This window comes from Panthera pardus, unplaced genomic scaffold (assembly GCF_024362965.1).
Source record: "Panthera pardus isolate Hobbes unplaced genomic scaffold, ASM2436296v1 HiC_scaffold_13, whole genome shotgun sequence".
NCBI classification, from domain to species: domain Eukaryota; kingdom Metazoa; phylum Chordata; class Mammalia; order Carnivora; family Felidae; genus Panthera; species Panthera pardus.
The window spans coordinates 16380686-16392877 of record NW_026526688.1 but is presented as its reverse complement, the minus strand read 5'-3'; the positions used below and the strand labels follow the sequence as shown (position 1 = coordinate 16392877).

The 12192-nt window shown below is 38.0% G+C and overlaps 1 protein-coding gene across 2 annotated transcripts in view; it reads left to right on the top strand.

Moving 5' to 3' along the window:
- The window catches only part of CFAP97 (cilia and flagella associated protein 97), a 41778-nt gene that overhangs the window by 18655 nt on the left and 10931 nt on the right, over positions 1-12192 (top strand). For both annotated transcript variants that reach the window (XM_019422279.2, XM_053900845.1), the window contains exon 3: positions 5884-6152. In XM_019422279.2, coding sequence (XP_019277824.2) covers positions 5884-6152 — 269 coding nt within the window. The remainder of the gene's footprint in view (positions 1-5883; positions 6153-12192) is intronic.

The following is a 12192-nucleotide window of genomic DNA, read 5'->3' as shown; positions in this document are numbered from 1 at the left end:
TTTGGAGAGTAGCTGCAGGACCCCACTATTTCCGCTAATAAAACAAATTTGCCTTTTACCTCACTCTCCTGTCTCGTGTGCACAGTGGCTTTTCTAGGGGCTGTACTACAGTGACAGACAGCACACTACACTGAATGCAGAAGCAGACGTGGATCCAGCTGTCTTCTATTAAGGCAGGCGTTAAAATATTTGCAAGAATTAAATCTGCCGTTCTCCTCGCCAATTATTGGTTTTTTTGTAAAAGAACTATTAACCTATCACTGGTTTATTATTTCCAGATAAACGAAGATCTTTAAATGTTTTTACTTTTAACTTTGAAGTTTATTTTGAGAGAGAGAATCTCAAGTAGGTTCAACACTCAGCACAGAGCCCCATGCAGGGTTCTATCTCATCCCTGTTATATCATGACCTGAGCCAAAGTCAAGAGTCGGGGCCCTCAACCGACTGAGCCACCCACACACCCTACTTTAAAATTTCTTTTAATGTTTATTTTATTTGATTGATAGAGAGCAATCGTGAGCCACAGAGGGGCAGAGAGAGAGGGAACAAATCCCAAACAGGCTCTGCATTATCAGTGCCAAGCCCGACATGGGGCTTGATCCATGACCCTGGGATCATGACCTCAGCTGAAATCAAGAGTCAGACGCTTAACCGACTGAGCCACTTAGGTGCCCCCTACTTGTAATTTCTAACATAGTAAATATGGATAGATGTAGCTCGCATAAACATTCTTTGGGGTCCTCAATAATCTTTAGGTGTGCAAAAGGTCCTGAGACCAAAAAACATAACTTCTAGAAGGATGTAATTAGAATATTTGATTTGCAGTGTATTAGAGGGAAAAAAAATTAACAATCTTTCTAAAGGGGAAACAATGGGAAAAAATAACAAAAAATGTATTTAAAAAAAAGATGGGGCACCTATGTGGCTCAGTCAGTTAAGCGTTAGACTCTTGATTTTGGCTCAAGTCATGGTCTTAACGGTTTGTGACGTCAGGCCCCATGTTGAGCTCTGTACTGACAGCACGGAGCCTGCTTCAGATTGTCTCCCTCTCAGTGCCCTTCCCCTGCTCACTTGCTCACTCTCTCAAAATAAATAAACTTTAAAAAAATGAAAAAGATTGTAGGAAGAGATCAAACCGTATAAGTAGGTGGTTTCAACTTACCAGAAGGTGCTATCAGAATATCTTTAAGAATTTAAATCAAATCCAACCTAAAAAGACATTTTAAGTCGTAGGAAGAATGGAAAAATAAAGGCTTGAAAAAGATATGCTTAGGCAGGTATTAACAAGGAGAAAATAGAAGTGTCAATCCTAACAGTATGCAAAATAGAATTCAAGAAGTGAATTTGTCCCACTAAAGGGACAAAGAAGTATTTTACATTAATAAACTGACCACAAATCTACCAAAGAGATTGATAAAAAGCAAAACAGAACTAGATCATGAAATGGACGGAGCTGTAATCGCTGGGGAAGACTGATTGATTGATTACATCATACACAGAGAAAACTTAACTGCTTGCTTATGGGATAAATGTCGTCCACATGTGTTTTGTCTGTTACACAATATTTAAAGTGATGAAATGCCAGTTACTGTTGCTACATAACCAATTAGCCCAGCACTGGGGTGTGGAGAGACTCCAGGGTAGGGTGACTTGATGGCTGGGGACTGGAATCAGCTGGGTGCTGATTTATTGATTTGTCAGGTGTCTGGGCTTGCGATGACTTAAAGACCAGACTTTGCATGGGTCCCGACTTCTTCACATATGGTGGCCTCGGTGTAGCTGGATTTCTTATTCTTAACACGGTGGCTCAGGGCTCCACGTACAGTGTTGAAGGAAACAAGGCAGTAACCTCATCCCCTTTTATGACCTAGCCTCAGAATGTGATCATGCTAGTCCTGTAGCATCATTTCTTCCACATTCCTTTAGTTTAAATGGTTATAAACCTTCCCAGATTTAAGAGGGAGGGGCATATACCCTCCATCCTAAGTGGGGGACTGTCAGGTAGCTTATGGACATGTTTCAAAACCTCTTTAGTCCAACATACTGCTTTACATTCCTTCAAACGCAAAAAATACATTCTCCTTTTCAAAGATCCCCCACCCCCAACCTTGACATCGAGGGTCTAAATCAGGTCTAAGTGCAGCTGAACCTCACTCGTGGGTCCTCGGTCATATCTCTTTGAGTCCTGGGACAGACTTCTGCCAGGAGCGATTAGGAAGGCGTAGTAGTTATATTTTTGAACCCCATAAGTCCTAGTTCTTCTGTATTCTGTGTTTTAACTGAAAACTGATCGGTTCTTGTTTTTAGCTCCTCTCTCTCCTTTTTCATTATGGATACAATCAACCTTGAATAACTCTCAGCATCCTGCACGGGGATCTACTTAGCAAAATCCACCAGTGGCGGGTATTTTTTCCATTTTCCTAGTCACCACTGGCAACAGTTTTGCTAAAATTCTGTCACTTCATCCTGTACATCAGCAGTCTCCTCCAGACCCTTCCAGCTCTGGTCTCAAAGCTAGTATTTTAGGTTTTTATTGCAGTAGTACTCCAATTACTGGTACCCAGTTTTGTGTTAGTTATTGTTGCTTTGCTAACAAAACACAAAACTTAGATGTGTAAAAGCAGCAACCTAGGATGACTCGAAAGACTAGGATCGTAATGCCTGCACGTGGCCCCTTTATGTGGTTCAATTTCCTCACAACATGGCAGCTTCAGGCTAGTCAGACACAGGGTGGCTCAGGGGCCCAAGTACAAGTATTCCAGCAAACAAGGTTGGGGGGCTACAGGGGGTGCATCTCCTCCTTTGCCTAGCCTTGAAAGTCACACTTTTGGCTATATTGTTTTGGTCCACACAGTTTCAAGCCTGCCCAGATTCAAAGGAAGGGGGTGGGAAGAATGTCACAGAATTTCTCATCTGACAAGTTCATGAAGAAGACAAATTTAATAAATTCAGTTGTTATTCCTTGCATTGAGACCTCTCAGCTACAGGTGTTGATTTTTTTCTTTAAACCTTTAAAAATAACTTTATGTTTTTAGGTTTATTTATTTTGAAAGAGAGATTGCTCACATGCAGGGAAGGGTGGAGAGAGAGGGAGAGAGAGAATATAAAGCAGGCTCCACAACATGAGTGTGGAGCCCGATGTGGTACTCAAACTTGCGAACTGTTGAGATCATGACATGAGCCAAAGTCAGATGCTTAACCGACTGAGCCACCCAGGCATCCCAAAAAAAATAACTTTAAAAAGAAAATACCATTGGTTTTTTTAATAGGGATCATGAGTATCCCTACAGGATGTTTATGTTTTTGTTTTTGTTTATATTTATTTATTTTTGAGAGAGAGAGAGAGAGAGAGAGAGAGCGCGTGCGTGCACCCACAAGTGGGGGAGGGGCAGAGAGAGAGAGAGAGAGAGAGAGAGAGAGAGAGAGAGATCTGAAACAGATTCCACGCTGTCAGCAGAGCCCAATGAGGGGCTGGAACCCATGAACCATGAGATCATGACCTGAGCTGAAGTCGGTTGCTTAACTGACTGAGCCACCCAGGTGCCCCCAGATATATGTGTGTGTGTGTGTGTGTGTGTGTGTGTGTGTGTGTGTGTGTGTGTGTGTGTGTTTAAGAACAGATATTATATGAGTAAGGACTTATATGGCTTAGAATAAAATTTCCGGTGATAGCATCACATGTAAATTTTTAAAACTGCTGTCTGTATCTCAGCCTAGGTGAAAGCAAAGCTGATTGATACATCTAGTGACTTGTGTTAGATGACTCAGTAACTGGCTCTAGCGATGATGGGCATGATATTGAAGTACTGTAAAGAGTTGGAACAAAACTGTTTCATTAAAGAAAACTAGGGAAAGCAATGTTTCTTAAATATGTGAGTTTAAGTATTTATATACATACTTACATAAATGTGTTCCTGAAAGTTTATTCAACTTACAAATTTTTTTAGATTTCAATTGAAAAACAAAGGATCAAGTATTTGAGCATGCCTCATGTTAAAGCATACATAGCCACTTTAGAAAAATGTACTGGTGATAACTAGCATGAGTATATGAGTACTCCATATATACTTTTTCCATCATGGAGCGTTAGAGTGCTATTATTTTAAATGTATTAGATTAAACTTTATTTTACTTATTTTTTTTGCTATTGCCTTATTTTACTTGTAAAAACTTTAAGATTTTTTTTTCAATTTTATTTATTTAATTTGTGAAAGACAGAGACAGCACAAGTGGGGAAAGGGCAGAGAGAGGGAGAGAGAGAATCCCAGGCAGGCTCCACACTGCCTGTGCAGAGCCTGATGTCAACCTCAAACTCATGAAATCGCAAGATCATGACCTGAGCCGAAATCAAGAGTCGGATGCCTAACTGACTGAGCCACCCAGGTGCCCCCTAAAAACTTTTTTTTTTAAATGCCATTCAGAAAATAGCTTTTAATTCCCTTTAAGATTTAATTTTAAAAGCTTTCATATGTGGGAGAATTAATCTAGAAACCTTATTCAATTCTACAAAACGTGCATTTCTTGGAAGGAAGATAATTATGAACAGCGCACCTATATCTTTCTAAATGTGTTCTTCGGGTTTTACCATTAACTTGGTATGATTTTCAGCAAATTACCAACCTTTAATTCCCTCATTTATTTTCTATCAGAAAGCCACTGTTAATCTTTTTTTTTTTTTTTTTTTTTTAATTTCTGTAATCTTTGATAGTCTTTGGTTTAAACATAGGGGGGTAGACTTCTGGTTCTTTTGACCATGTTCAAATGATTTGACTTTTCTGCACCAGTCACATTTTAAAATGGGGATTAAAAAATGTCTCTGTGGATTTAACAGTGTATTTAACAGTGTAAAATGCTGAGGAAGTTAAAGAATTAAAGGTACTCAAGTAAAAACAAATAACAGCTACTTTAAAAAAAATATTGTAAAAAACAAATCACATGTTCCAGTCAGTTAATCTGATACAGTGTACTCATTGGTAGTGCAGAGTTAAGTTGAAACATTTAGCAAGCTTAGTATTTTTAGAAACTTTTAACAAGTGTTTCGTAATAATTGTCACTTACTGAAAATTGGTGAAATTTAAGAATTAAGCATGTTGGTAAAATTTCATTTGATAACAATAGTATGCAAAATATTTTTATTGGTTAAAAACTCCTTTTATATAATATATTCATTTTGACTTATGTTTAATTAGGAATAAAATGTTTGATTTTTACTGTAGAAGTGTTTGTTTTAATGTCAATATTAAGACCATAAAGTATTTTCAGATTAAGTTGAAAGTTTCAGAATATTCTGGGTTTGTTTTTTGCCAGTTGTTAGCCATTGTTTCCATCAGTCATTGCTAAGGACTTTATTTATTTATTTATTTATTTATTTATTTATTTTTAAGATTATTTGCTTATTTGAATAATATCTGCACCCAATGTGGTGCTTCATCTCATGACCCCAAGATCAAGAGTCGCATCCTCTCTACATGTTGAGCCAGCCAGGCACCCCAAGAACATTTTATTTTCTAAGTATGCCCTCCAACTCACGAACTGTCTCAATTGAAGTATTGTATTACATTTGTGTATTTGGTGCATTCAACCAGAGGTTTCTAACCTCCCCCAGCTACTAGGCTGCCTTAGGGAGACGTCTACATTTCTTATTAAAATATTTTTACGGTTGAATGTATAGTTTTTACTCCCAAAGAACCCAACCAAATGTGAAACTCTAGGCTGCCTCTGATTTTTTTCCTACATAGTTGTAGTATGGATGTCATTATTTCATACATGCCTTTTCATGACTTAACATAGTCTCCATTTCTAAGAGCTGAAGCGTCAGTTTGTGCCGTCACGTTGCCATGTGCCTTGTTCAGTTATCTTTCCTTGTCTTGTTCGCTTCTCTAGCTTTTCTGCAATTAGATAAAAAAGGACCGCAAAGACACCACTTTGATCAGCCTTCAGTAGCACCAAGGAAAAACTACTCTTTCACAAGAGAGGAGGTGAGACAGATTGATAGGGAAAATCAGAGGCTTTTGAAAGAACTCTCAAGACAGGCTGAAAAATCAGGAAGCAGAAGTACGATTCCTAGAAGATCCGTTGTTCATCCCCCTAAGTTATATCACAGTGCCCTCAACAGGCAGAGGGAACAACAAAGGATTGAAAGAGAAAATTTGGTAAGTAACTAAAATTTTTTAGTCATCAAAGAAAATAAATGGTAATGATTTATAAGGCCAACTGACAGGAAATCAGATACACCCACATTTTCATAATTATATAAAAGTAAGTATGGATGTGTATGGTGTGAAATACATGATGAGCCACGAGCCGGAAGGTCCAGTAGGTGTTTTTTGTTGGTTTTTTTTGGTCATCAAGCTAGATTTTGAGGGAACGTTAGATGAAATTACTGAAAGCTGTATTATTTGGCCAGGTGTGTTAAATCTCTGCAGTAGTGTAGGAAGTGGCATTCCAGGGGTCAGATACACGTATCTTTTGTGAAGTATTCAGTCACTAGCCAAATCTGTTTTACTTTATTGTATCCTTGAAGGCCGAAACAATTTACATATTATTTATTTTAAAGGATAAATACATCTCAAAGAGATCAAATTTTGGTGATCTGCTCCTTGAATTAAGAATCAGATATTAAGAATCAGATAACTAAACTGTGATGTTCCAAGGAATATAGGGACTGTTGAAAATCTTCACATTAAAAACTATTACTCATATCATTTTCTTCATAAAACTCCATTCATAACAACTGTTGGTGTTTACTGGGCTCTTACCTAAATGCCGGGCATTGCTCTAAGTGTCTCCAAATATAAGCTTATTGAATCCTAACAGTAATCTTTCAGGTAGGTACTGTTTTTATTCACCTTTTACTGATGACACGACAGAGATCTAAAGGGATTAAATAATTAGCCCAGGGACACAGAGCTGGTGAGTAAATGGCTGAGCCAAGATTTTAAACACAGGTAGTGTCTTAAACCAAAATTAGACCCTAATGGGCACATAAATTCAGAGCTAAGATAATTGATAAAGCTATTATTAAAATTATTAAAACGGTTTCCAGAATTCATCCTCATTGTATTTCGTCACCCATACGGTTCTGTTTGACCATGTGCTTACCTGAACTTGTACTAACACTTGTAGAAATTTTTACTGTTGTCACTAACCTCAAGAGCCGGGGAGCTGGGATGGTGTATTTACAAAAACCAGTAAAGTCTTAAACCCTTACGGGCATGTGGCAACAGGTAGGTGGCAACAGAGCAAGCTGAAATGAGGCTGTGGGCAGTGAGCTACATGCCAACTCTGTGCACGTGACCGTGGCAATTGTTTAAGATTCATCCATGACTTAGGAAGATTTGAAATTATGTCCTGAACATTTGGGTTTGCCTTTTTTGTTTATTTTGACTCTCCTGCATGACTCTGGAGCCTCTTTCACAAGCAGTTCATAGTGTATCCTGTTTTACAAAGTTTAGGTCATTTCATCCTCACAGCACCCTAATGAGCATAGTTACTGTTGTTGTGGAGGAGCAAATGAGACTCTGATTGGGACGTTGGGATTGTTCAAGGTCAGGCAGGTAGCAGAATCATACGCGAGTTACCTAGCTTTGGGGTTACTTTTTTTTTTTTTTTAACAGCTTTTTGAGATACAGTGCGTATACCATAATCATTTAGGGTACAATTCAATGGGTTCTGGTGTCTTACTAATTTTTTTAAGTTGTAGTAAAACAGATATAAAATGTGCCATTTTAACTCATTTTTGTGGTCAGTTCAGTGGAACTATCTATCACTGTTGCCAAAACCTTTATTGTCCATATAGAAACCCTGTACCTATTAATAACCCTCTTTTCCCCCTTCCCCTCAAGTAACCTCTAATCTACTTTCTGTCTCTCTGTATTTGCCTAATCTGCGTTTCATGTAAATGGAATAAGACAATATTCATGGTTTTGTGTCTGGCTTATTTCACTCAGAATAATGTTTTTAAGGTCCATCCATGGTGTAGCACGTGCCAGAGCTTCATTCCTTTTTCTGGCTGAATAATGTTCCATTATGTGTGTGCACCGCAGTTTGAATATCCGTTCACATGTTGATGGACACTTGGGTTATTTCCTCCTTTTGGCTGTTTGTGAGTAATTTTGTAGCGAATACTGATACATAAATGTCTGTTCAAGTCTCTGCTTTCAGTTCCTTTGAGCGTATACCTAAGAATGGAATTGCTGAATCATATGGCAGTTCTGTGTTTATCTTTTTGCAGAACCCGGGTTTACTTTTGAACAGTTGAAACCATTTGTGTAGAGTGACAATTCCGTGTATGACTAGGATGAAAACCATCAGCAGCCTCTTTTTACAGCTTCGGTCATCCCTGAAATCAGTTGTACATTACAGCTATTTTAATAAACAGTGGAAAATTACCAGTTTTACTCTTTTTACATACACTTAGTAGTTTGTATATGTGAGCAATATTTTTGTCCCATTTGATAGTAAGATCTTACTAGTATACTTGAGAACAGTAGAAATAAAATGTGGGCCACATGAATCGTTCACAATTTTCTAGTAGTCATATTAAGAAGGTCAAAAGAAACAGATGAGATTCTGATAAACTATTTTATTTACTGAGTAAATTCAAAATACTACATTTTAAAGTATGTAACCAGTGTAAAAAAATTAATGATGAGATATTTTTTTTCTTTTTTGTGTACCAAGTCTTTGAAATCTGTTATACATTTTCCATTGAGTGCTCATCTCAGTCTGGCCATATTTCAAATGCTGTGTAGCCTCACAGTGGTTAGTGGCCTTGGACATTTAGCTCTAAATCAAATACTAATTCATGCAGAAGTGAAAAAAGTAACTTCAAGCTGAATAGGAAAATAAACAATTCATTATAAAATATCATTTATTATGTTATTGTCTGGAGAGTTTATCATCTACATTTATGTTTAACACTTCATACTCTAAACCAAAACAAAACTTTTCTTGACTGTTTCTACAGTTATTCCTCATAATGACTGTTTATTTTTTCTTTTTTTAAAAAAATTCTAGGGGTACCTGGATGGCTCCGTCGGTTAAGCATCTGACTCTTGGTTTCAGCTCAGGTCATGATCTTGTGATTTCATGAGTTCAAGCCCCATATAAGTCTCTGTGCTGGCAGCATGGAGCCTGCTTGGGATTCTCTCTCCCCCTCTCTGCTCCTCCCTCACTCATGCTGTCTCTGTCTCTCTAAATAAAAAAATAAACTTAAAATTTTTTTTTAATTCTATTGTAAATTTCCATTAGAAGTATGTCAAATTTATGTTTTAGTTGGAGAGTGTTTGGCGGTCTTAAAATATTATCTTCTTATGGTATGTCTTTCCATTTATTCAAGCTTTCTTATATTCTACCTTAGTAAATTAAAAAAAAAAAAAAATGTATGTTTATTTTTGAGAGAGAGTGTGAGCAGGGGAGGGGCAGAGAGAGAGAGGGAGACACAGAATCTGAAGCAGGCTCCAGGCTCCGAGCTGTCAGCACTGAGCCTGATGCGGGGCTTGAATTCATAGACCATGAGATCATGACTTGAGCTGAAGTCGGATGCTTAACTGACTGAGCTACTCAGGTGCCCCTTCCTTAGTAAAGTTTTGTGGTTTTCTTCAAAACTATGTATTTCTGTGCTTTTGTACATGAAATTTTAATTTTTTTTTTTTTAGGTTATTTATTTTTTGAGAAAGCGAGGGAGCAGGGGAGGGGCAGAGAGAGAGAATCCCAAGCAGGCTCCACACTGTCAATGCAGAGCCCGATGTGGCGTGTCAAACTCAGGAACCGTGAGATCATGACCTGAGCCAAAATCAAGAGTCTTAACCGACTGAGCCACCCAGGAGACCCTGTGCATGAATTTTTTTATTACATTTTCTGTTTGCTCTTGTAAACTGTTAATTTTTGCATATGTCTTTTATAATCTTCCACCTTCCAAATGCTTCTTTAGATCTGCATTAGCTCTAATAGTTCCTCTGTGTGAGCTGGTATATTTTTTAATCTGTTTGCTAGCCTCTTCATAATCAAAATACATGCATGCATACACACGTGTACACACCCACGCACGCTCGTAGTTATTTCTGTGTCAGATGTAGTGCACAGGCAGGGTCCATTACCTCTAAATGTTTATGATTTGTATTTCCTTCATTCCTGTATCTCCAGTGACAGAGACCAATCAGACGGCCAACAGGCATGATGACTGAAGAGTTCTGTTCCAGTACTTTAGCTTGCTGGTAGTCCAGAGGCTGTTTAGAGTGACATAATCCAAAACAAAGAAATAGTGCTGTGCTGAGTGGGTAGAACAGGAAGGCAAAGATCCTGTATAAAATCGAGTCCTGTGCTTCAGAGTTAAAAGCATACTGTTAATCTTTCTGGTGAAGTTCACAATTTTCATTATGTTTCAGGAGGCAAATATTACCTTTCCTTCTCATTCAAAAAGGAAACAAATAAAAGGAATAATAAAAAGTAATTTTATCTAGTAGAGGGCATGCTTGCTACCCTACATAGACTCGATTAAAATTTGTGAATTTCCAAAAATGGGTCTCATTTTTAAATTCGTGGATTTTGAAATACTCTCATTAAGCCATATTTCCTTAATTCATTTGAATATAATATGAATCCTATTTTTATGAAAGAGTACCACAATAATCTTAGCAGAAGGAGAGGGTGATCAGGTGAGTAAGGGTGTTTATATTTCGCTTTGCTGTCTAAAAGAAATGAGATTATTTTATTTTTTTTCTAAACACTTATTAATTATTAAGAGACAGAGACAGACCGTGAGCAGGGGAGGGGCAGAGAGAGACACACACACAGAATCTGAAGCAGACTCTAGGCTCTGAGATGTTAGCACAGAGCCCCATGTGGGGCTCGAACTCGTGAACCGTGAGATCATGACCCTAGCCCAAGTCAGGACTGAGCCACCCAGGCACCCGGAGATTATTTCATTATTTAAATGTATGTCAATTGCCTTCTTTGTATGTGAAAGAAGAGGATGAGGGGAGGTGAGTATTTGAAGCAAGATTAGGGAAAAAGTAAGATTCCGTAAGGAATAGATAAGGATTAGAGCCTAGAGTTCAAATGGAATTAACTTGTTTTTCTTTTTTTTAACTTTCTGAGAATACACACACACATACATATGTATGTAATTAGTTTTAAATCCAGAGAAAGTAGGCAGTAAAGTAGAACATAATCTTTCCATTCAGGAATTCTTCTGTTAAAATATTTTTTTTATTAAAATATTTTTAAAATAAAAGTAATGCATATACAAATTCAGAAAATGCAGGTCATTCTTAAAAACATTAAATGAAAGGTAGAATCCTCCTTCCATCTTCTGTTCTTTGCTAGTCCAGAGGAGGAATTTTATTTTATTTTATTTTATTTTATTTTATTTTATTTTATTTTATTTTATTTTATGTTTTTTAAAATTTTTTTTCTTTTTTTTTTTAACATTTATTTTTGAGACAGAGACAGAGCATGAACGGGGGAGGGTCAGAGAGGGAGGGAGACACAGAATCGGAAACAGGCTCCAGGCTCTGAGCGGTCAGCACAGAGCCCGACGCGGGGCTCGAACTCACGGGCCGCGAGATCATGACCTGAGCCGAAGTTGGCCACTCAACCGACTGAGCCACCCAGGCGCCCCAGAGGAGGAATTTTAGACCTCTTAGATAGAATGTGAAAACTATCAAGGGGAGAGTGATACGTTGTCACAAGGATGAAGATTTATGGTAAAGCTCATATAGGGGCGCCTGCGTGACTCAGTTGGTTGAGTGTCCGACTTCGGCTCATGGTTGTGATCTCATGGTCTGTGAGTTCAAGCCCTGCGTCGGGCTCTGTGCGGACAGCTCGGAGCCCGGAGCCTGTTTCAGATTCTGTGCCTCCCTCTCTCTCTCTGCCCCTCCCCCACTCATGCTCTGTCTCTCTCTCCATCAAAAATTAACATTAAAAAAATTTTTTATGGTAAAGCTCATACCTAGTATAAGAATTCAAGTGTGATTCGTAAGATCTTGAAATAATTTATAGTTCACTCTGTCTGATTTTCTTCCTTCTCTGGTTATTGTCTGTGTCTCCTTTCATACAAGAAAGAAAGCTAATGATAACTAAGGGTGGCTTCAGTTATAGAAAAATAGAAAGAACAATCCTGGTTTTCCCTGACTGTAGGATGCTTGTTACTCTTTAATGTCCTTCGGGGTCTTTGCTTTATCACTTTAG